This window comes from Orcinus orca, chromosome 14, assembly GCF_937001465.1.
Source record: "Orcinus orca chromosome 14, mOrcOrc1.1, whole genome shotgun sequence".
NCBI classification, from domain to species: Eukaryota; Metazoa; Chordata; class Mammalia; order Artiodactyla; family Delphinidae; genus Orcinus; species Orcinus orca.
Genome location: NC_064572.1, coordinates 51015552 through 51041575, shown reverse-complemented (window position 1 = coordinate 51041575; position 26024 = coordinate 51015552). Strand labels below are relative to the sequence as shown.

The 26024-nt window shown below is 40.4% G+C and overlaps 2 protein-coding genes across 52 annotated transcripts in view; one reads left to right on the top strand and one right to left on the bottom strand.

Annotated features, from left to right (window-relative positions):
- Positions 1-26024, top strand: part of PRKG1 (protein kinase cGMP-dependent 1) — a 1186942-nt gene that overhangs the window by 657396 nt on the left and 503522 nt on the right. The window lies entirely within an intron of this gene.
- CSTF2T (cleavage stimulation factor subunit 2 tau variant) lies at positions 20608-24561 on the bottom strand. Of its 50 annotated transcripts, none has more exons than XM_049696535.1 (4): positions 22939-24561; positions 22849-22893; positions 22759-22788; positions 20608-22728 (listed from the first exon to the last, which is right to left on the bottom strand). In XM_049696535.1, the coding sequence occupies exons 1-4, from the start codon at positions 24485-24487 to the stop codon at positions 22397-22399; spliced, it is 1956 nt and encodes a 651-aa protein (XP_049552492.1). In that variant the 5' UTR covers positions 24488-24561; the 3' UTR covers positions 20608-22396. The 50 variants fall into 50 exon arrangements, with proteins under 50 accessions (XP_049552492.1, XP_049552497.1, XP_049552496.1 ...); XM_049696540.1 differs by having other exon boundaries at positions 20608-22713; XM_049696539.1 differs by having other exon boundaries at positions 20608-22683; positions 22714-22773.

The following is a 26024-nucleotide window of genomic DNA, read 5'->3' as shown; positions in this document are numbered from 1 at the left end:
TATTATTTGCTTGGCATATATTTTACCTTACTTATTTTCAATGCTAATGCATCTTTGAACTGTAGGTATATCACTTGAAATATCGTATGGTATATTATTCAGTTCACTATGACCATCTGTCTTCTAACTGGTATGTTTGATCCATTTATACTTACTGTGATTACCAGTGTATTTAGAAGTATTTCTACAGTATTATTTTCAACTTTATATTGGCCCTGCTTTTTCTCTAGTTATGTTCATTTCATACCTATTTTTATTGTTAATATTCCATTATTTCTTTCAACTGTTTCATCCCTTATAACTCTATTCCTATTTTTTAAATAATTAATATTAAAAATGTAACATGCATTTTAAAATCAACAAAAGTTCAGCAATCAATATTTCTACCCTACTCCTGAATAATATTAAACAGTTTAAACTCTGATAATGTCCATCAATTTTTGTTCTATCTTATTTTTTTACCCTCAAGTTAGTGCTATTTCTGTTGTTCTACACCATTAGATTCCCTACATATTAACCTGTTTATTTGTTCACCATTCTATCTTGTACCTAAGAGATTTTTTATAGGATAATTTACCTTCTTCCTGAAGCGGATTTTTAGAAGTTGAATTTGTGGGAGTCTGCTCATGTTATATTGTGCTTTATAATCTACAAATGTATTTATTTTGTTTTTATTCTTAAATAAAGAAGCCAGGTACACAATTCTAGGTCAATTGCCCATTTCATTTAGCACATGAAGATGACGCTGGCATCCAGCTCTATAGTTACTGTTAGGATGGCAGTCTAATTGCAGTTATTTTGTAGGTGGTTGTATTAGATTCATAGAGCTGCCAGAGCAAATTATCACAAATTGGGTGGCTTAAAATAACAGAAATATATTCTCTCACAGTTCTGGAGTCTAGAAGTCCAAGGTCGAGGTATTGGCAGGGCCATGTTCCCTCTGAAGTCTCTAGGAGAGGACCTATTCCATGCCTCTCTCCTAGTTTCTGGTAGTTGCCAGCAATCCTTGGCATTCCTTGACTTGTAAGCCCATCACTCCAGTCTTTGCCTCCACAGTCTCATGGCCATCTGCCCTTTTTGTATTTCTGTTTCTTTCTCTTCTCATTTATAAGGGCATCAGTAAAATTGAATTTAGGGCCTACCCTACTCTAGTATGATATCATCTTAAATAATTGTGGCTGCAAAGATCCTATTTCCAAAAAAAGGTCACATTCTGACGTTCCAGTAAGGACATGAATATCGGGGGGTGGGGGGAGGGAATATTTAACCTAGTATACTGTTGTAACTTTTTCCTTGTGGCTACTTTAAAACTGTCTGTTTTCTTGGATTCTCACTAAGATATATATTTTTATGTGTGGATTTCCTTATATTGATCCCATATGAAAAATTTTTATTCCTGTCTTACCAGGAAATTTCTGGAAATTCTTAGCCTTTAGCAATTAGAGTAAGTTCTGTCTTTAGTCTCTCAGTGCTCTCTTCTTGGAACACTAGTTTAATGTATTTTAGACCTTCTCACTCTAATCTTACATGTCTCCTAAGTTCTCTCTCATATTTAAACTGCTTTTTAAACCATCCATTCAGTTTATAATTTTAATTATTGTAGTTTTTATTTCTAGAATTTTTTGATATTTCTTCAAATCTCTTTGGCAGTTTTTTATATTTTATATTTTTTATATTGTATATTTTCACCAGGCTTTGAGTTACTTCTTTTATTTCTGTAAACATTATAAACATTGTTATTTTAAAATCTGTGTCTTATATGTTCAATAGCTGAAGTCCTTGGTATCTAATTATTATTTGATTTTCTGACTCTCCTTCACGAGAGATCACATTTGGCTGAACTTAATCTGTGAAATCACAATTGACCTAGATTTTACATGCCTTTCTGAAGAGAGAATTTGTTTGTATAACCCAGTCCACTACTTACCTGAGGTATCTTGCCTCAAGGTTTTCTGCATCACACAGGTAGTAAACATTAAAACAGCTGACCAACTAGAGGACAGTGCTTAGTTACAGTTTCTTAAGAAGGTTTTCTCTTCTTTCTTAAATTTATGTTTTTTATTTTTTTATTTTTGGCTGCATTGGGTCTTCATTGCTTGCAAGCGGGCTTTCTCTAGTTGCAGCGAGTTGGGGCTACTCTTCACTGCAGTGCACAGGCTTCTCATTGCTGTGGCTTCTCGTTGTGGAGCATGGGCTCTCGGCGCACGGGCTTCAGTAGTTGCGGCACACGGGCTCAGTAGTTGCGGCTCGCGGGCTCTAGAGTGCTTGGGCTTCAGTAGTTGTGGCATGTGGGCTCAGTAGTTGTGGCTCGTGGGCTCTAGAGTGCAGGCTCAGTAGTTGTGGCACACAGGCTTAGCTGCTCCGCGGCATGTGGGATCTTCCTGGCCCAGGGCTCAAACCCGTGTCGCCTGCGTTGGCAGGCAGATTCTCAACCACTGCGTCACCAGGGAAACCCTCTCAACTTTCTTTATTCCATATCCTGAGTCAAGACCTAATCAGTCAGTTACTTTGTTGACCCCCTTCACAGGCTGGTGGATTATTCTACCTCATCTTTACACTGAGGTATAACCTTTTTAGTAGGTACAGGATTTATGCAAGAATCTCATTTGCACCTTCCACGTAGCACAGACCCAAGGCTTTGTCTCTCATCACCATGGTGCCATTGCAACCCAAGACTTGTATTGGTTCTTGTATTACAGAAAACACCCGGAGCAACCCAAGACCATTTCACGTTTACCACTCTGTATTCATTCCTTTGTTTAATAAACATGTGTTGAGAACTTGCCTGATGCCAGGCCCTAAACAGGACTCTGTACTCCACCCAGCTCACATCTTGTTGGAATATCAACAAATTAAAAACTAAACATATAAGGTGGTAAAATGTGCTATTAAAATAAATAAATAAAGTGAAGAAGATAATAATAATTTTTATAAAGAGTGGTCAGAAAAGGCCAGTATCATAAGATGACCTTTGGTCATCAGTCAGTGAAAATGAGGGAATTCTTAGGTGGATATCTGGGTGAATGGATACTAGTGCTAATTCCTGAGATGGGAGCTATTTAAAGGACAAAGAGGAAATTGGTTGGCGATAAAGTCAGAAAGATGCGTATGGTGGTTGTGGTGCTGAGGTGTTTCAGGAAGGGCAAGATTGGGAAGGATGACCATTATTAAGTCTTTTTATTTTACACTGAATGATATTGGAAGCTACTGGTGTGTTTAAATCTAAGGAATAATGTGATATGACTTACAGTTCTGTTTTTGACCTCTTTTGATTTCTTTTCTCATCTTGTGATCTCACTCTGTTTTTGAAGGATTTAAAAGAAAAAAATACATGTGTGAATGTAGGGTTTTCCAGTATATATGGTCCATTAGCAGTAGAAATCCGCATTATTTATCCAGTCACAAATCACTTTCATCTGTATTATCATGATCAAAATTTGAAAATAGATGTTTTTAACACTACCAATTGATTTTAATATGTTTTGGGCCATAAGCAACTAGTTATAACATCCCTATAGTATGCTGATTTTTATGACTTGGACTGTGCTGTTGACCTTTTGTTGCTTTAAGTGTTGACTAGAATATAGACGTACATCAGAGAATACCAGGAGATTATGTTCTTTTCTTTTTAAATTCAATTTGTAATGTCATCTGTTCCCTTAAATAATGCAATACTAGAATTTAAATAGCCTTTCTTAAAAGTGAGCTGGAAGTTTTGGACAGATGTTTGGCATCTGACTGAGGGTCCATCAGGATGTATAAGTCAGTATACCTACCTCTTTTAAATTTGAAGGTTTGATGATACCTTCTGAGAAATGTGGCAGTTTCTCCTGCCTTTAATTCCACTGCCTGGTGAATGACAAGCAGTCTTTTGAATAAGGAATAAGTTTACATCTCAACACTTCTAAGCTGTGTAATCTTCTTGAAGACATTTTAAAAGATGATTAGGATCCAATTGTATGTTGAAATTTAACTAAATGTACTACTACCAATATAAATAATTAAATTGAAGAGACAGTGTGGATGAACCAGTTACATTCTAGCTTAGCTAAAATCTGATTAACCGGTTGGGCAATAGTAATTCTGTCAAAACTGGCTTCTCTACTTGGAGGCTAGCAAGTTTCTTTTGCATACTGATCCAAAGATATATCCTAGGATATAAATAGTAATATGTGAATTTAAAAGGTGGCAGGGAGATCTTAGACTTGAAGAAGAAGGATATTTAATCCAGAGTTGACACTAGTTTATTTCAGGTTTATATGAGTGAAGCAAATGTTTCAGTGTCTTAAAATGAAGAGACTAGTATATTTCTGCTTTATGAGAGGAAGACAGAGTAGTTTTCAGTGAGGAAAAGTTTTTACAAGAAATTTTTCAGGTCACTTTATAGCTGTAAGCCTTCAGACATAGTTGGGACATCAATCTTACTATTAGATGGCCTGTGAATCATACCACTGCCCCAGTAATCATAAAAGGGGTTTAAAAGGTCACTGTTCTATTAAGTCCACTGTGTTCTAAACTATTTGGGAGATGACCAAAAGACACTTATGAGTTGGTACACTACGGTATGTATACGGGCAGAGCAGGAATAAGTAAAATGAGTTATGGAGTCATGTCTTGCTGACCTTGTTGAGAAAGACTAATTCCTACAAATAACAAATAAAATAAAGTAAAATTGCAGTTTTGCTCAGGTCAAGATGTAATCCATCAGGGAAAGATTCAAACACTGTCAGGTCCAAAAAATAAGAAAAAGTTATCTTCCAGTGTATCTGAGCGACTGGACTGTCCCTCTGTGTGCCACCGCCTCCAGGCGAGGACATTACAACAACTTACTCAGAAGTATAAAGTTGAGATCAAAGGATAACCAGCATGCTGATGCCAGTTATTTACCAAATCCTGTTAGGGAATCGGGTCCCCCTGCTCGCTGCTTACAAAATCAATACTCACAAATGTTGGTAGAAAGGAAAGGTGGCTTTAATCAGAATGCCAGCAATCTGGGGAGTTAGTGGACTCAGCGTACCCCAAAAACCACCTCTGAAGATTCTGCTTGGCTATGAAAGTTTTTACAGAGAAACATGGAGGTGATCTCAGTTAATCATTGAGGTAGGGGGTCAGAGTCGTCCCCCACTGTGTGCAGACTTGTGTGCAGGCTTGTCGACTTCGTGTGATTTTTCTTTAGATGCTATCTTGTTCTCACAGTTTATTCGCGAGATAATTGAAGAGGTCGCTAGGGAAGAGATCTGGTCATCTGTTAATGACTTCTTTATTTCTACTTCTTTGATCTACGGAAAGAACCAACATGTTAGGCAAAGTATTGTGTGATCAAAAGATGTGAAAGTTGTGCTAGGGCCGGAGATGAATAGAGCATGAAGGTGTCTGGTTTAAGGTTAGTGACGAGACAAAACGGGCCTCATGCAGAGAGCTCTTTCCTGCAAAGAGCTTTTTCCTGCCAGAAGCTTCTTACAAATTCCCACATGTCAGAACATCATTCCAGTTCCATCGGATCGTGGGCAAAGGTCCGTCTTCTGTAACTTCATGCTGACATAGGGCGCCGTGTTCTTAGAGTGGAGGATGTCTACATGAGTCCGTAGCATCTCTCTGCTGACAGTTGTACTTGCCCATTTACATATATGGGCAGAACAAGCTACAATTATTTTCATGCCCACAAAGATATAGATTATTATGAGCAGTAGCGTTCATTCCATTCTCTTAAGGCCTAGCCATAGATTCAGTATTGCTCAAGATGGAGCCGTTTATGTCATGGGGGCAGTCTGGTCATCATGCAGTTAGCTTTTTCCTTCTGGTGACAGTTACCATAGCTATAAAACAACTCAGGACTGTGCATCAGATGTTGGGTCTGTGAGTCTATTGTCCTAATCATTAGCTGCTTGAGCCTGCTCTTTTGGGACTCAGGGAGGCCTGGGGGGCCTGGGAGACCAGCTTTTCTATCAACTAGAGGCAGGGAGCATGGAGGGGCCTTTGGACTTGGGATGGGGGATGGGGGACGGGTGCACACAGGGTTCAACTCAGTTCCAATCGAAGTCAGAGTTTTTCTGGTCTGCTCCTCTATTGCTTTAGCCCTCACCTTCTGTTTCCTCTGTACATATGTTTAAAGTTTGCTAATTTGGATTGTCAGAAGAGAAACTGAGGCATATGAAAATTTTTTAAAGTTTAATTGAGCAAAAGTCAACTCAGATAGGGCAGCATCCCATTGAACAGAGCTGTATAAAATAAAAGACTTTTATAGTCAGAAGGGAAGTTATACGAAGAAAAAAAAAAAGAAGTTGGTTATTGCAAGGTTGCTCTCCTTTAGGGGACGGCAGGTAAGGATGGCAGATTACCTTACTTGATTCCTGCTTGGCTGGTTTCCATTGCTGGGAGAGCGGAAACTCTATGTCTCAGTTTGGTGACGTGGTTTAACATAAATGAATGCACTTTGGGCCTGTTCTTTTTAACAGGATACATTTAAAATTTTTAAAGTTGCTTTTCCTGATGACCCATTAACTCCTAAAAATTTTGAGATTCTATAGTTCTTTGACCGGTTTTCCAGAGAAATCCATTTCCTTCTGGTAACTGTGCGAGCCAGTAAACTGCAGTTACCTTTTTTGCCTTCTCTGAAACCTTTCCAGTTAATCCTTGTTTGGCTCCAGTCATTTCAGCATCACTTCATCATTTCAGAAAGCATCATGGACCTTATGATATGAGAGAATGTGGGATCAGATGGTCAAGGCATGCATGGGCCAGTCGAGTAGCAACTGGGCACACATGGCTATTTGAATTTATATTTAAATTAATTAAAATTGTGTTAAAGAAAAACTTAATTTCCACGGCCGCACTAGCCACGTTTCCAGTCGCACTAGCCACGTTTCAAGTGCTAAGTAGCCTAGTGGCTAGTGGATACCATAATCATCATAGAGGAACATTTCCATCGTTGCAGAAAGTTCTGTTGGAAAGCACTGGTTCAGACCAAAGAAACCAAACAACCCTGCATCTAAAATTTAAGAGCACTGTAGAGCCTCATTTAAGCCATTACATGTTACTCAAAGTCGCAAAAAGTTACTAACGATCTAAAAGAAAAGAAAAATCTACTTCAATTCAACATTTTCCCTCTACTGTTTACCTAAGCAGAGAATGGTCAAAAAGCAGGCAAGAGAAGCAAAGGTGAGGAAACTCTCAACGGGACTCTTTCATTCTGAAGAGGATTCTAATGCCATTTCCCTTTATAAAGGTGTCATCTGCCAAAACAGAATTTGATGAATTTATAATTTTAAGTACCCAATTTTTTTTCCCTGCCTAAATAACACTGTTGTGCTGTTTCCCGTGGTCACAAATGCGTCAGGAACCACTGGCTGGGCTTCCCTGGTGGCGCAGTGGTTGAGAGGCCGCCTGCCGATGCAGGGGACACGGGTTCGTGCCCCGGTCCGGGAAGATCCCACATGCCGCGGAGCGGCTGGGCCTGTGAGCCATGGCCGCTGAGCCTGCGCGTCCGGAGCCCGTGCTCCGCGACAGGAGAGGCCACAGCAGTGAGAGGCCCGCGTACCGCAAAAAAAAAAAAAAAAAAAAAAAAAAAAAAGGCAGAATAGAGAGGGAGCGGTGGTGAGGAAGTAAAGTAAAAGGGCCATCAGTCTTGCAAAACATCTGGAATGACCAGTCTCGGCGAGGGGATGTGTAGTTTCTTTTCCCTTGCAGCCATTCACAGGTGGGCAGGGTTCCCTGAGGCAGGCCATTATATATGACTATAATAACAAAAGCAACAAAACGCAACAGTTAAAGTCAAAGGAACAGGTCCAACGTGGAGTCCGATTTAGCTCTTCCCTGTTACACACGTATCCACCCTACTGTCATACATATCTGGGTTGCTGGATTGTTACGAACATTCTTGTACATTTATTTGATGCACATTTGCCAGTATTCCTGTTGGTTAAAACCCTCAGTGCATTTTTTGGATTTTAAAATGGAACAGCTCCGGGACAGAATGTACCATTCTGCTGTCCCTTCTTTATAAATGCAGTGTGTAAACGTTTGGGTTTTCTTTTCTTTTTTTTTTTTTTTTTTAAGAAAGGTATAGTGGGTTTTTAGGAACATTTGGTCTGGACTGGAGCAAGTCTGCCACAACAGAACTGTGAGAATTTTGCACCTTAATAAATACTTTCACCAGTGATGCTGAGGAAGCAGCATAGACTCATACGGCAGTAACTGTACTTCTCTCTGCTGCCAGTAGTCCACACCCTGGCTTTCGTTAGACTCAGTTGCCACAGTGTCCAAAGGTAATGCCAGTCGCTGGGGCAGATCCCAGGATCTCATCATCTGTTTGTGCTCAGAGAGGCACTAGCTTTGGGGGATAGCCTGGAAAGATAACCTCAATATCCGTGTGCCTGTTCAATGCATCTTTATTAAAGCCCTGAGTTGCCAGATGGAAGGAGAGGAAATTGGGCAAAATCCTAGGTGAGAAAGGGACACAGAAGATCCCATATTTCTGTTTCATGGTCAACCTCTCTGATAAGATTTTTTTTTTTTTTTTCAAATCTTGAAGCATCGGACCTGGACTACGTAGGTTTTGTTCTTCCCCGTCAGATGGGTAAAGGAGAAAAAGGAGAGGATTAAAGATCAGGGAGAGGTCTTGTGTTCTCACTGTTAGCACGTTTAGTCATAACAGTTTGATAAGACATTAATTAGAAAATGAAGAGCTGAGTGGATTCAGGGAGAAAGAGGTCTTGCTTTCTCAGCATGATCTCAAAGCTTAGCTTAAAAACAATCATTAACAAATGTAAAGGGCAAAACCTATGCAGCTAGCTTCACAAAGCTATCTCTACATTCTGAGGCTCCCTGCGAGCATCCAGCAAGGGAAGCCATTGACAGGGAGGGTCTGGGAAGCTTCTGACCAAAGCAAGTAGTTTATGTGCAAATTTTACCTTCTGTGTGAGGGAACAGAATACAGTTGGACAGGATGAATTGGGAGATTGGGATTGACATATATACACTAATATGTATAAAACAGATAACTAAGAAGAACCTGCTGTATAAAAATTAAATTAAAAATTAAAAAAAAGAATACATTTGGACATTCACATATTCGTAATGTCTAAACATGGCTGGGATTAGGATTTTTTTAAATAAAAATCTTTAGCACAGATCACTACCACCACCATCACCACTGTTGGGCTTGCACCCCGCAGGCCTACGAGGCCTGTGCTTGCCCAGCTTCAAGACGAAAGAAAGAGCTGGAGTCAGCGACAGAGACATCAGTAGTTTAACAGAGCGGGGAGCTTACACATCTGAAGCAAGGTCCAGGAGCAACACCCCACTGTGTGCAGCTGTTAGCGGGCAGGACATGGTGGTAGTCTTCACTCCCTGGGAGAAGAGGAGGTTACCGGTTATAGGGGAATTGGCGGCAGATGGGCTCATTAGTTACCAGGGAAACCAGCAGAGGGGCACACCCCTCAACGCCCCTTTGTTAAGAACAATCACCAGCTGGGACCTGGGGCAAGTACATAGGAAGGGCAGTCCTTTGCTTAGGGTGTAGGTGAAGCAGGCACTGGTAAGGCAGGAGATATACAGAGAGCAAGAGAACAGCCGTCTTGAGTGGCCTGCCCATACAAACACCACCCTAGATCTACTTGAATCTGAATCTTTAGGAATGGGAACCAGGAATTGTTTTTCAGAAACTTCCAGGAGATTCTGATATGCGTCTGGTGTGAGAATCACCCCTCTAGATAGAGCCTGATCGTGCATGGCTTATCTTCACCTCAAGTGATAAGGGGTTAGTTATTTAGATTGCACTGTTTTATAGGAAGAGGTGACTTTGCATAAGAAAAGAGGGGACTTTGCACAAGTAGCAACAGGGGCCTCAGCGTGAGCATCAGTCATTGCCTTTGGGATGTAATGTACTCATATCAACTCATGGGGCTACTGTGGTGAATTATTGATCTCCTAATTCTTCTGCATGAATTTTATGATGCATTCATTTATTGATATTTATGAATATTAATAAATATTTATTGAACACGTGGTACCATGCCAGGTATTACTCTAGATATTGAGAATCCAGTGGTGAAGATAAGGTTTGTGACATTTAGATCTTATTTGTTTTTTATTCCTGCAAGTGTCTTTCTTCTCTTATTGCTATATATCTGCTGAAATATTATATAAAATCTATATTGTTAAGTCAATTACTACACTTTACATGCAGTTCCAAGCCAGTAGTCTCTGCAAAAGGACTTGTTTTTCAAGCATAGTGCCTAAGAAGCAACCTATTCATTTACTCTCTTTTTCTTAATGGCTTTTGGCTGGGTTCTTGATGGCTAACGTTGCTAAATGTCTCACTCTTGTAAAAACAAAGCCATTTTTTAAAAAAAAATCCCATAAAGAGCTTGCTGGCAGGTTACTTCCAGCCACCAAAGTATTTTCCACCTGGAGTCCTTTGATTTGTTTCATGATTGATCTCTTTCAGAGAGACCTTTCTCAAATGTCAGTCTGAACTTTTCATTTTCCTTCCTAAAATCCTTGAGTTTCACCCTATACCTTTCAGCACAAAGATCAAACTCTTTAGCTTATCTCTGGTTCACTGGGGATCTAGACTCTGCCTTATCTCATGCTACTCCTCACATTTTCCTCCTCACTGAAACAAGCTGTATAGTCCTCTGATAGCACCAGCCTAGTTCATTGCAGCACCTTGGCTCAGACAAGTCCTCTGCCCAGAATGGTTCCTCACTAACCCCTGTCAGTCTTCAAAACTCAGTTCTGCTGCAAGAAAACTTCCCTGACTGCTTTCAGATTCTTCTAATTGTGCTGCTATCGTATTGCAGTGCTATGGTGCCCTGTACTGCCCTCTGGGGGCTCTCCCCTCTAGACTAAACTCCCTCAGGGCAAAGCATATGCTCAGAGTACCTGGGACGAAATAGATGCTGAATAAATGTAAGATCAGTGGGATCAGTGTTCTTTTCTATTGTGTTGATTCCTCATTGCCTGACACATGGGGAGCGTTAGATAAATACTCCCTGAAAGAATAAGTGAATACAATGAACAATGTATACTTTTACTTCTTGTCTTCTGAATACTACATGTTGTGTGAGAATCTGTGGCACAAGAGGTGGTGCATTTATTGATCTAAGTGCATGGGCACTAATTATTGACTAGCAGTTTTAATGATGCTGTTAACACTGCAGATTTGTAGTGGAAATACCCAGTCAGGTGATCTATCTGTGATTTTTGAACCATTACCCAGAATGATATCTAGCCATAAAGTAACTCACGTCCTCTAAGTTTGTGCTACCCAGTATGCTAGCTGTTAGCCACATGTGGAAACTAATCAATTAATTAATTAAATTTGAATAATTTCAAATTCGCTTTCTCAGTCTCATTAAACACAATTTAAGTTTTCAGTAGCCACATGTAGCTAGTGGCTGCCATATTGCAAGCATTGATATAGAATATTAGATTTAATGATATAGTAACAAGTTCATAAACTGGAAATTTACCCATTTTGCTCTTGCTTTTTTTAAGTAAAATTTTGAGAAGAAATATGGTAGTCATAAGTAAATACGCTTCAAAACATGATGAATACTTTGACATAAATTTGCTTATTGAAACCAAAATGTATTTGCTAAATTAATGCCAAGTGAACGTTAAAGAAGAGGATACTCATTAAGAGTTCCTAAATACAAGTCGCATGCCACTAAAAAAAGATCTGTAACTTTGAATTTCAATGTAATTCAGTATTGTGGTAGTTTCCAATTTTTGGCAAAATAAGCATATTTATAGGATTTGTATACGTTAACACTCTTTACTTAAGCTGGCCGTATTTTGTAAAAGCTTTTTCCAATACATGTCTATAATTCTGTAGAATCATTTTCTTAAGTCAGGCTGAGGAACACTTGATATGTATAAAGCACAGAATACTAAATGGGGATTGATTAAATCATAATATTTTGGTGCATTTATGCTGAAAGCTTTAAATGATAGTATAGCATAATGTGTATCATCTTTGAAAGCATGAAGAAAGGGCTGAGCTTTACAAAACAAACAGTTAAGATACATGTACCCTAAATATAACACTATAGTGCAAATATTTTCTCAAACTTTTTTTGTTGCATTGTTAAAGTTTGCTTTAGATTAAGAGGAACACATTTTCTAAACTCTTTCCTGTATTGTACTGGATAAAATTATAGGAAATAGAAATATATAAGCCATAAAAGCTCACACGAGATAAAACCGTGATTCCATTTCTATTGGTTTGTCTAAAACAAGATTTCAGGAGCTTGAAACCTCTTGGGTCAAACAGAGTCAGCTGTTAGAAGGTTTTTCAACATAAGATTGCCTTCACCTTTGTAAAGTTGTATTAGATTTCTTCTTGTACAAAACATGGCTTTACTATATAAGGAAATACAAAGAATGTGGTAAGGAGAGAGGTGATATTTTTCTTTCCCTCTCCTGATCTTACAGGCTTTTCATCGAAATCACAGATCAGATCACTCTGGTTTAAAATGCCTCCTTCTCTGGCAGTAGACTTTTCTTGGGAGTTCTTTCTTTCTTCTCCTAAAGTGGAGGTCCTCATAGCCGAGCTAATTCCTCCCATGCTCTATTCCTCTCTCTCTCTTTTTTTTTTCAGGGCGTACAGAGCAATAAACAGAGCTGGGTCATGTTTTCATGTTGCTCTTATGGTTTCTGTGTCCCCAGTTTTATTTTTTTAGGGATAATACCAATATCTAGCACATATCAAGAGTAGGCATGGTGCAAAGTGTGCTACTAAACAATTCTCTCAACCACGCTAGGAGGTAGTTAGCTCAGTGGACAGAAAGTGAGAAAGAGAAATGGGTCACGTAGGTAGTATTGCTGGAGACAGACTTTAAACACAGGGAGAGACCATGCTCTCTGTTACAGTACTGCATTGCCTCCCTGGAAGAACACCCTCTGTTCCCTTCAGAGTCAACTAATGTCTTCACCTTGGAGGAGAGGACAAAGTTTTCCTCAGCCCTCTTAGGGTCCCTAGCTGGGTCTGAAAATTAAACTGACCAAGATTAACAGGAGAAAAACATAACCGAATTGATTTAATACAAGTTTTACGTAACACAGGACTCTTCATAAGGAAATGAAGACCCAAAGAAACAGACCTGAGTAGTTTGATGAAGAGTGGACAGTCCTGTAGAAATATGATGGGTCAGAAGGGTATGAGTCAAGTGCAAACTGGGGGAAACTTAGCAAGTCCTGTTTGTTCTTCTCAGCATCTCTTTGTCTTCAGAGATAAGGATGCCCCTTTCCTCGGGGGTATAGGGAGGCACCTCTCACAGGAGGGTTTTATGGGGAGAAGGAGGAAGGTCAAAGTGACCTTCCTGCTTCTGCCATTTTTTCATACTCCTTCACCTTAAAGCATTCAGTATGCCAAGGTGACATATTTGGGGCTCACGTGTCCTAAACCCCACCAAGAGATATAAGCCATGATAATTCTAACCTACATTTTCCAAAAGGGTATAGGAACATAACTGAAAATTGTCACTTCTACTACTGTAACTTGACTCCTCCTATTTCAGGTCACTTCTTAAATCACGAAAGAACTAATTTTCTTCCTGATTTAGAAATTGTCATCTGACGATCTGTTACCTACGATAGAAATGCTGAAATCATAAAACATTTTATTTATACATTTTATTTATAGTAAATAGATTACATGGAATAGGCATTTCTCCAAAGAAGATATACAAATAGCTAACAAGCACATCATTAGCCATCAAGGAGATGCAAATCAAAACTACAGGGAGATTCCACTTCACACACACTCTCATGGCTATAATTAAAATAAATTAACAAGTGTTGACAAAGATGTGGAGAAACTGGAACACTCATTTGTTGCGGGTGAGGATATAAAGCAGTGCAGCCACTTTGGAAAACAGTCTGACAGTTCCTCTAAGCATTAACATAGAGTTATCATATGATGGAGCAATTCTAGGTATATACCCAAGGGAAATTAAACAAATGGGCACACAGTAACTTGCAAATAAATGTTGATAGCAGCACTGTTTTTTTGGAGATAGAAAGCAGATCACTGGTTGCCTAGGGCTGAATGGAGAGATGAGTGAGAGTAAGAAGTGAGGCTAATGAGTTCAAGGTTTCTTTTTGAGGTGATGAATGTGTTCTATATTTAGGTTGTCATAATGGTTGCACAACTCTATGAATATACTAAAAAACATTGCATCGAATGCTTTAAATGGGTAAATTTTATGGTATGTAAACTGTATATTACTAATTTTTTTAAAAGATGACAGGAAACATAAATCTCAGTATTTAAATGAGATGTTGACTAGAACTCTCCAGAAGATAATCTTTTTTATATATTTCTTGTAAATGATTTACTATAATTCCATATAATATGTTTTCATTCTAGTTTTGTATTTCATTTTCCCCTCTCTATTCTACCAAAGCCCAGGTTTAGTACTTGATTCTTGGGAGGAAGAAAAAATAAGGACAAAAGATTGATTTTATACATCTTTCACTATTGCCTAAAAATCACTTTTTCTAGACTGTGATTAACTTCGTCACTTAGTAGAAACGATGCCTGACATTCTTCACATTCAGTCCCTAGTGTGAAAGCTGTTCTGTCTCCTCACTACCTCCTTCTTAAAGCAGAATGATGTGATGGGGAAGAGTAGGGCTTGAGAGTTGCACAGACTTAGATTCAGTGGTGCTTCAACCTCCTACAAGGTATGTGACTGAGGGCAAACTAGATAACTTCTCCAAGCATATTTCTTCCTACTGCCTCCAGATTTTAGTCAGCTTGGAGATGATGTTTGTCAAGTGCCTGGCATTAGGTAGCTCTCACTGTTGTGGCCTCTCCCGTTGCGGAGCACAGGCTCCGGACGCGCAGGCTCAGCGGCCATGGCTCACGGGCCCAGCCGCTCCGCGGCACATGGGATCTTCCCGGACCGGGGCACGAACCCGTGTCCCCTGCATCGGCAGGCGGACTCTCAACCACTGCACCACCAGGGAAGCCCGATAGAAGCTTTTTATGTATTAACCATGACTCAACCTTCCAGAAGAGGGCATGGAACTTATGACTGACATCTGTGTTAGTTCTGGAGCCTTTGAAAGGCCCTTGCTACCACCTTCCTCCCTCAAAAACAAATATCTCCCCTACCCCAGTCTTGTGGCTGAAGCCTGAAATTCCACTATTACAGGCTCATTTCATCACTTCAAAATATTTGATCACTGTGTAAATAAAAATGCGTATTAGAGTAAAAATATTTTAAACAATAATATTCCAGGTCTATATCAACTTAAGTGAATTTTTCTTCCTTTTCTTATTAAAACAAAACAAAAAAAGCCTTTAGTGGTATGGCAGGTAAGACCCGAAAGACACACTGAGGGACTGGATGAGCTGGAGAAGGCACTGCTCGCTGGGGGCGGCAGCCACCATCTTTCATGTCAAGTAGGTCTGCATTTCTGGCAGGGCTTCAGTGAAAAAAAAAAGTTAAACCTCCACTCCCCCACCCCCCAATTCCTTCTTCTCTTTTTTTTTTTTTTTTGCGGTACACGGGCCTCTCACTGTTGTGGCCTCTCCCGCTGCGGAGCACAGGCTCCGGACGCGCAGGCTCAGCGGCCATGGCTCACGGGCCCAGCCGCTCCGCGGCATGTGGGATCTTCCCGGACCGGGGCGCGAACCCGTGTCCCCTGCATCGGCAGGCGGACTCTCAACCACTGCGCCACCAGGGAAGCCCCCTTCTTCTCTTTTTGAAGAGTGAATTTGTGTTGAAACACCATTTTCCAGCCCTGATAATTTGTTCAACTTCATCACAGTGATCACAGGAGATGAGTTTTCACAATCCTGCCTTGGCTTACCCTGGCTGGGTCAGTGGCCAGCTCATCTATCTTCCTTCTCTTTATGAATCATCCTAGGCAAAAAGGACAATGGACAAGAGATGCAGAAAAGCCTCTTTTCTCCCCAGGATAATCCAGCTCTAATTCCTCAGGAGGGGCAGCTTTGGGTCATTTTAAACCAAGGTCATTGTTGTTCAAGGCTCAACGAGTTCGCCTAGTTTGCACTTCCCAGCAGAGGCACTAACTAGGGAGGAATTGCTAAAACCTGTTTATCTGAAAACAATGACAACAAAATCCCCACCAACCAAAGATCCTATAAATCATTTCACTTCCAACTCACAAAACATTCTAGTTAAGCAATTTTTGTCTTCCCTCTAGGCAAACCAAGTGCCAGATTACTAGAATACAAGTAGTCTGAACACGTGTGAAAAGGAGAGATTCAGATTCACATGTTCCAAGGCCATCTTCACAGCTTCACAATGATGCTTTGATATCACTTCTTGAAAGGGCTTGATTTGAATTTAAATTGTTGTTTGCTAGAAATGTTTAGAGTTCAGTCAATAAACCCAATGTAAACTTTCCTTTAAGGGGAAAAAACATTATTTGTTTAATTTACAAATGTTGATTTGGTTAATTTGTACCCTTAATTATGATCAGGTTCAAAGACCAAGTTTAAAGGCCCAGATTACAGCATACAGTTTTGATGCCATTTTCAATAACTCTACTGAAAATAAATTAACAGAATAAATGCTGGGCAGTTACTTTTAACTGCTTTGGTTATATTGGTCCTTTCTTTTTGGTACATAGGAATATGTAGATGATGTTTGAAAAATATTTAGCAGCAGAATTCTATTGACAGTTTATTCTCACTGCAACATAAGCATGCTGATTTTATGGTTTCAAGATTTCTTCTGTTTGCACTAGCCAAGATAGAAACGCAACCTAAGTGTCCTTGTATAGATGAATGGATAAAGAAGATGTGGCATGTGTATACAGTGGAATATTACTCACCGATAAAAAACCAAATGAAATCTTGCCATTTGTGACAACATGGTTGGACCTAGAGGGTATTATGCTAAATGAAATAAATCAGACAGAGAAAGACAAATACTGTATGATTTCACTGACATGTGGTATCTAAAAAACAAGCACTAAACATTTCAATCAAATCTAATAGCTGTGTTTTTATACAGAGTAAAAGCAGGAGTTGTAAACTCCAAGTATTACAAGGACTGGCAAGTAATTGTGTGAATCAAACCTAGCATAAGATCCAGGGAAAAGCTGGGCTCATGGACAAATAGGAGGATATATGCTGTACCTAAATGCATTCAAATTCAAAAGTTTTGAGAACCTTGGCTGGTCAAACAAAACATAACTGCAGGCTCAATTGGCCCACAGGCCACAGATTTGGCGTCCCTTGTCCAAAGACATTTAAAGCTTCTACAGGACAAAACTTTGACAAAATTAATGGTGGTGGGATGGGGGGAGATATGTGATTCTAGAGATTTCAATACTGTAATTTCTCTGTTTCTTAAAATAGATGAGGATCTTTTTCTCTGATTGATGACCGATACATGTAAAATGATGAGATCATTTTGGCTAAAGGATTACCTAAAGATAGGAAATATATTCTATTAATAGGCAATGGTTGTATTTACTCTCTTAGAGCCAGGTTTGTGTCTGGCAATTTTTTTAGTCCTTCTTATTTGTATTGCTGTATTATTTAACATGTGACCAAGGGTGACATTTGGGATATAGAATATGACTTTTTGAAGATTAAGGCACCAATCTAGCCCTATATAGGCCCTTCCATCACATTAATTCAAATATATGATTTTTAATGTGGCTCATGTTTTGAATGTTATTAAGGTGAACCTTTAAGATGGAACTGGAAAGTGTGTTATTGCAGATGTATTTTTTTCTGTGGAATGTCTGAGGATAAATACATAAGTAGATTCCTAAACAGGTACAAGTTGCTTCAAATCCACTCAGGTAGGAAAGCAATCAAAGGCTGGCGGGTACACTGAAGTGGCCTATAGGCTTTTGCAGTAGAATCACTGAAGAATATTAGTAATGTAATAAGACAGAATTTTGATTAACACAGCTAATTAAATAAACAAAATAATTTGGAGGAAACTGCTGGCTTCATTTCTTGATGCCCAAGAAATTAACCATTCTACCTTTGTGAAAGACAACAAATAAGAAACCAAGCAGATAAGATTTTTTTAAATGACCAAGCTTTGTGACACATATGAGATGGATTTCAAATGTCTGCAGATTTTATACATATTGAATAATACAAAATAGATTACAGTTGAAAAAGTTATATATTTTATCCTAACTCCTTGATAATTAGTCACCTACCTTTGGGAACTAAATCAACTCCTAGTTATAAAGAGTTATCATCAAGCAGAACATCTCGGTTCTTTTTTTTTGGGGGGCGGTACGCGGGCCTCTCACTCTTGTGGCCTCTCCCGTTGCAGAGCACAGGCTCCAGACGCGCAGGCTCAGCCGCGATGGCTCACAGGCCCAGCCGCTCCGCGGCACGTGGGATCTTCCCAGACCGGGGCACGAACCCGTGTCCCCTGCATCGGCAGGAGGACTCTCAACCACTGCGCCACCAGGGAAGCCCTCGGTTCTTTTTTTAGGTAAATAGTTTGGTATTTTTATGTACAGCATTTAATAAGCACCAGGTTTATTATTTTTGACAGTGCTACCCGAAAGTCACTTTTGATACACTACATGTCCTTTACTGGCATAAGCTTTATATTGTGGTACAAAAATATCTAGAAGAAACATGTCCGTTAACATTTCATGAGAAAGGTAATTTGTAATATGAATATCTGTGAAGCTGATATTTTCAACCATGGGGGTAAATAAAACTTTTGTTTTAAGGTGACAGAAGCAAATGAAAATATTAAAAGATCTGGTTCAGTTAAGATCTGAAATACACATATACATGTGAAATATATTAGCATATTAGATACCAATATCATGTAATAGTCACACTATCAATAATATTTAACAATAATATTAGTAATTATTAATTAGTTTGAATATATTCATTTCCTTAAAATGAATTAAGTCTTGACTCTAGAGCGTTCTTGACAAAAGACTGATGAGAAAAGCAAGCTCCAAGCAGAAATCTGTCTGGCGATTAGCCGGCAGTGTAAAGCACTGAGAGGCTGACATATTCTTTTGTGAGAAGACTGTGAGATGTAACTGATAATTCAGTTTATCTGCCACAGTAGGTTGTTGCACGTAATTATCCTTAGACCTCATCAGCCCTAAGAGACTGGCCTGACACACCATAGGAAATCAGGTTCTGTGTGCTTAGCTAATGTCCCATCACAGCATGGAAAAGCAAGAAGCTTTGGAAGCTGTGATTATATTAAGGTTCTTCTTTTTTAAAAAAAAAAGAATGCTTTCTACCTTTAGAATTCTGAGGAGTTGAAAAGTCATACACGATCTTACTTCGATTAGGCTACCTTCACCTGAGATTCACATTGGCTTCTATCTTATCAAATGGTCCCAAATCATTAGTCTTGGGATACCACCAACATTAAAATGTGTTTTGATATTAATCAGTAATGTAAGAGGGAAAGGGCTATGAGCAGGCACTGATTAAAGCTGATGGTTTATTTCCAAACAATATGCACTGCTCAAGAGGAAAAAGCCATAAAGAGGCATTTGCAAATCAGCGTTTCACCCCACTGTCTTCAACTGTTGTTATTATGAATCAATTTGCTTTCATTTTAGTCTATCCATATTTGGGAAAATGCAGGATGCCAGGATTATAACCAACAATTACGTAGTAAAACACGATTCTGATTGTAGCAGACATGCACTGCTTGTATACATCAGTACTGGAACAGTCAGACCATGCGTGAATTGGAAATGAGGAGAGAACCGATTTTATTCAGTTTATCAGAGTATAGGAGATTGCTTGTATTATCTGTTTCTAATTTATTTTCTAATGCAAATAGTTGTTATAGCTCATTTGTTCTGTGTGGAATTTAAATCCTTTGTAGGGAAATTCATGTGCTCTTAACAGGATTTTTTTTTCCCACTAAAACTCTGATAAAATGTTTTGTCCTTCCTTCTCACCTGCAATTTTTGCTATGGAGAATATAGAAATGAGTAAGACAGTCCATATTCAGTCTATTAAAAGTGGGAGTGGGGGAGGTAGAGAGTAAAAGTAAAATAGTGCATTGCAATATAACAAGTGCTGTCAGTAATGAAGATACAGTACCTGTAAGGTGTTCCTGGGATACAGAGGCGTTCTCAGTGGGGAATACAAACAAAAGGAAGCCTAACAGCTGAGTATCCAAGATGTTGCTACTGATACCTACTACAGAAAAACATGATTGGCATATAAAATACATAGGTATTTCAATTGTGGGACTTTATAGATAGTGAATCTTAAAAAAGGTATTTCCATTCAGTCCTGTAATTTCTTTAGATTTGCCTTTTTCATTTGAAAGAAAAAGTATTCAGGCCCCATGGAACTCTCAATAGATAACTTTTGAATAACACATTTATTAAAAATAAACATCATGGGGCTTCCCTGGTGGTGCAGTGGTTGAGAGTCCGCCTGCCGATGCAGGGGACACGGTTTCGTGCCCCGGTCCGGGAAGATCCCATATGCCACAGAGCGGCTGGGCCCGTGAGCCATGGCCGCTGAGCCTGCGCGTCTGGAGCCTGTGCTCTGCAACGGGAGAGGCCACAACAGTGAGAGGCCTGCGTACCACAAAAAAATAAAAATAAAATGAACATCAGACACTAAATTCAGCCTTCATTGTAATTCTTTTTATTTAGTCTGCATTAAACAATGCAGAGATTTTACTATAACAAAGAGCATAACATTTAATAGTTTTCAGTTAGAGCCTTTCAATGAAAGCTTTGAGATAAAGCAACTACAGTTTCAAAGTAATCAAGCCAACTCTGAATTAGTATTAACCAGAACTACTATACATGTAAAGGAGAGTTATCCCCTCCAATAAGGGGAAGCATATAGAAAACATGGGGAAGTTAACAGTATGAACAATAAGACAGGAGTAAAATAAGTAGCAGGAAACATCGTAGGGAGGTAAACTTTATAAAAAGAGTGAATTATCCATTTAAGATGTAAAAACCTTGCAACAGGAAAGTAATTCAATTTCTAAGCCTCCACTCTCTCCTTGTATTAATTTTTTCCTCTGTAATTAGGTATTGGCTTTTCTTCTCCTGAGTAAGATCACCTGGTTATTTAGGTGTTTATCCTTCTGTTATTACTACTTGTTCTGTCACACAGATGTTTGTCTCCACATCCTCAAGGCTTACAGACAAATTAAGTAGTAGCTCTAAAGTTACTGTGGTAAGCCCCACCTTCCTACTGATTTTTAAATATGTCTCATGGGCATGTATATTAGGATTAAATGGCTTTATTACTTGTAAAAGGGAAGTAATAACCAATTTAGCAGATTTCAGGCTACAAGGATATCTTTACCTACCTGGGCTTCAATTATTCTGGTAAAATGGTGACAGATAAGCAGATTTTGAAATAAGAAAATTAAGAGGCATTTTAAATGTTGCTGAGACTAAGATTTTTAACTCCTGATTCTGGTTGACCAGACAGATCTGTGTAATGGAAGCTAGTTACCAGAAAACTGAGAGCTTTACTGCATGAAACCTTCCATTATTTATGAAAAGTCCAATGCCATGTTTAATTCATGCAGATCAACTGGTCCCTACACAGATTTTGGGGAAGGATGTGAGAGAATTATTCAGATTTAGGGCTTGAAGACTATTGAGAAATAGGAAGGTACTGAGAGAGAGAGTCTCATCAGAGCAGATTTAAGTAACCTCATTGACCTAGAACTGTCTCAGCAAAATTGTCATGCACAAGGCCAGGCCAAAATATTGCTTGAAAGATGGGATAAATGAAATAACATCACATCAGATGCATTCCTTGATTTTTCAGGTAGCATAGCTTCAGAAAAAAAAACAATTCCAATACCACAAGTTGAGAATTATCTGTTTAGCTCTTAACATTCTGAAGTAATTCCAAAATAGTACAGTACTTAACCTAATTCAGCATTCTGTTGCCCCTGAAATAGGATTCTGTGTTTTAAATGGCTTACCAAAAACTATTATCTTGTAATTTTGAGGTAAACGTCTTTATTTTCTTATACAACCAAACATGTTAAACTATCTTAGTACATTACCATTTTAACAGGTCACCTTTTAGTCTTTAGGTGCAGTTTTCACATTGTTTTGCTCAGTATTTTAAAAATGTACTTAACACCTTGTAGACCCTTTTAACAATGCTGCGTATCCTTTGTAATCTTATTTGGTATAATATAATCATGTTCAGAGTTATTTTTGTATTATTTACAGTGAATTAAAGTGAAGAGACCCACTTCCCCCCTCCCCCTACCCCACAATTAAAAATAAAAACTAAGAAGACTACAAGAAATGAGATTAGGTTCTGAGAGGAGGGAACTCGTAATCATTCAAGGGTGGGGATACGAACTCAGCTTACTGCACCCACCCATTCTCTATGCTACAGAAAACCTTTGTGGGACTACTGCCAAGTATTTTCTAAAACCTTTTAAGAAGCTCCAGTAGATTTCTGGATTTGTTCCTTTAAAATCAGGATACTCTGCCTTTGCTCAGGAGGCAGCATGGCAATCTGATCTGCAGTCAGTTGAAGAACCTGCATGATCAAAGCTGCCTTTTCTTGATCCTGTGGGGTTACCTGACTCTGCCCAGGACTAAAACTGCTAGGCTGGCCTCCACCTTGCTTGCCTGCCCCTTGCATGCTTGCTCCCTGCATGCCTGCTCCCTGCATGCCTGTCCCTTGTATACTCGCCCCCTGCATGCCTGCCCCCTGCATGCCTGCCCCCTGCATGCCTGCTCCCTGCATACCTGCCCCCTGCATGCCTGCCCCCTGCATGCCTGCCCCCTGCATACCTGCCCCCTGCATGCCTGCTCCTTGCATACCTGCCCCCTGCATGCCTGCCCCCTGCATACCTGCCCCCTGCATGCCTGCCCCCTGCATACCTGCCCCCTGCATGCCTGCTCCCTGCATACCTGCCCCCTGCATGCCTGCTCCTTGCATACCTGCCCCCTGCATGCCTGCTCCTTGCATACCTGCCCCCTGCATGCCTGCTCCTTGCATACCTGCCCCCTGCATGCCAGCTCCAGGATTTCCCACCCCTGAAATGCTTGCGACCTGTCTGGGTCCCTGAGGACCACCTGCCCCCATATTAATAGGACCAGCACCCTGAATTCCCCCAGTCATAGGGCCTCTTGAACTGGGGCCAGGGCCCCTCATCTCCATTCCTCTTGCATCCATGCCTCTCGCTTCCATCCCTCTGGCTTCCATTGCACAGGTTTCCATTCCTCTTCTCTCCATTACTCGTGTCTCTAAGACCTCAGTTTCCATGGCTCGAGTCTCCATCCCTCGAGAATCTCTGCTACCTCTACCATCCATAGGTAGACCCCTTTGATCTATCATGGGTCCTCTGGGTTCTCCAATGAGCAGTCTGGGATCTGCTAATGGCCCTCCCCTCATGTCATGTGAGGAAGGGCCCCGGCTGTCATGACCAGACGTATGGTGCATTGGAGGGCCCTGATGTGGTGGGCCAAGATAGCCTCTGGGCTCTACTTCTCCAGTGACTGAAAGCAAAGTTCCTCCACGTGGGTCATTTGGAGCATCCCCTAACAGTCCTCGAGGAGGTAAGCCACCAGCAGTCATGGGTCCACGAGACATAGGAGCTCTAGGATCTGATATCTGCACCTGTCCCCGCTCTAAGGGCACCGGACCAACCCCTGGCATTCCAACTTGGGGCTGCATTGCTCCACCAGGAGTTAACGGGCCAGGGCCAGGGCCAGGGCCAGCAACTGCAGCTGGAATTGGGCCCGGGGCTGGAATTCCACCCTGGATAGGGGTCTGCATCAGAGGAGGGATGTCTTTCACAGGTCTTCTGGCCAAATGCTGAGGCTGAGGGGCTGGAGGATTCTGCTGGTTCAGCAGAACATTAGGTCCTGGGCAAAGGCCAGGGCCAGGGCCAGAAACGGATTGAGATTTGCCTGGGATGAGTGGTGTGACATGTATTTTGCGATGCAGAATTTTCAGAGCAATCTCTGGATCCATGATTCTCATCACTACTTGAGCCTGCAACAGCGCATAAGCCAGCTGTGGGTTTTGAAGTAACATATTTCGAGCTTCCTGGTGACTGTTTTGGACACAGAGCTTCATCTGCTTCATCAGCTCAAACATCTGCTCCGGGGGCAGACTAGCGACTGCTCTGGTAATTGACTCAGGGGCATCTTCTGGATCGATGGGGTCCCCATAGGGTGAGTCAATGATGGGCGCTGCAGGCCCTAGGCTCTTTAACTCCTCCTTGTTCTTTTCACTGGCAGCATTGTCCACCCGAAGCGCTCTCCCGCTGAACTCCCGCCCGTTAAGGTTCCGCATGGCACTAAGCGCGGTCTCCTGGTCTTGGTACTCGCAGAAGCCATAACCCTTAGGTTTTCCCGTCTCTCTATCGTATACCAGCCGGAAACTCACAACGGAACCAACCTCGGAGAAAATGTCCTTCAACTGCTCCTCAGTTGCCTCATACGGAATGTTCCCCACGAACACGGAACGCAGTGATCGATCCATTGCCGGGTCTCTCACCGTCAAACTCGACATGACTCCGGTTGCGCACACACAGCGGACAGCGGATTCTTCCCAGAGTCGTCCTCTGGCGACTCACACTTCCGTCGCGCAACGGAAGCGGCTTTCAAAGTCCGGGCAGAAACTGCACTACTCTGCTTGAATCGTTCCGCTAATCCGCGGCATCTGCACCTCTACGTTCCACTAACGAGATTAAGGCGTTCTGCCCCTGGTCCTTCACTGAGGCTTATGATTCGTTTATCATCTCTTATTCTGCAGACATTTCCACGGCGCGCCACCACCCGCGCTAGGAAAAAGCTTGGTGTGGGCTGACCACAGTAAATATGGCCGCGTAGACTTCACCATGGTAACTAGGAGAGGCCGCCTCCCATGACGTCAAGGGCGGTTTTGCTTCCGTTTGCCTGGCGGGAAACGGCTCGCTGAAAGATTAAGGGGGCGTGTTCTGCGTTCTGATAAAAGTATTTCCGCACAGCAGTTTCTCCTTATTAGAGTACATTTATGCTATATTTAAAATCACAATGCAGACAGTGAGGGAAAAGTGTAGTCGTTTCAAAGCAGATTTGGGATTTTCTCATTAAAATACAAAAGTAATAGCTCCTTTTTAGAAAAGCATTTTTGGACAATAACTGCCCAGAAATACAAACTGAAGGCGTGTGCTAGCTCCATCCCCGCCCCCATCCTGTTGCTTCAGGCAGCCGCTGTCGACAGCTGTCTGGTCCTTATAAGTTTATCTTTGTGCACGCACTCAGCAGTCGAGCTATTCATAATGATACCTTTTTCTTAATTATATTAACCGATATTAATAATAATAATTAATTGAATTTTAGGGCTACAGCGGATGAGTTAAAAGTATTTAACCATTCTTATACTGTAGGCATTTAGATTGGTTCTGATTATTATAAATTGATGAAATGATTTCACCACCTCTATTATGAAGGAGAAAACAAACTAGTTTCTCTTCTGCTGCTATTTTTGCTGGCAGAAGTTGAAACATGTGGAATGTGGGTCTTTCCCCTATTTAACAGGTGATAGAATTGAAGCTTGGAGAGGGCTAGGTAATTTGCTAAGCAGCCGGTAACCGGCAAAGCCTGAATTCTTACCCAGGTTGGTCCCTCACAGCCCCAGAGCGTCTCTGCCCCGTATTGTAGCTACTAGCAACTTGTAGCCTGTCGAGGACTTGAAAGTTGGCTAGTGTGATTGAGAAATTGAACTTTTAATTTCATTACTTTTATTAATTTTAATATAAAAACTGATATTCACTTAGGCCTTTGGAAAACTTTTTAGTATGTTTGGAACAACGAGTAAGGAATCTACTTTTGCAATGATAAAATTTATTAAATCTAAATAAAAAGTATTTTCAGTTAAAATTTAGCATTCTAACTGAGATTTACTATACTTGTAAAATACATGCAAGATTTTGAGGACTAAGTATAAAAATGTAAAAATATCTCACTAATTTATTTTTTTCATGTTGAAGTGATATGTTTAGTACATTGGATTAAACAAAATATATTTAACATTAATATCACTCATTTTATTTTACTTTTTTTAT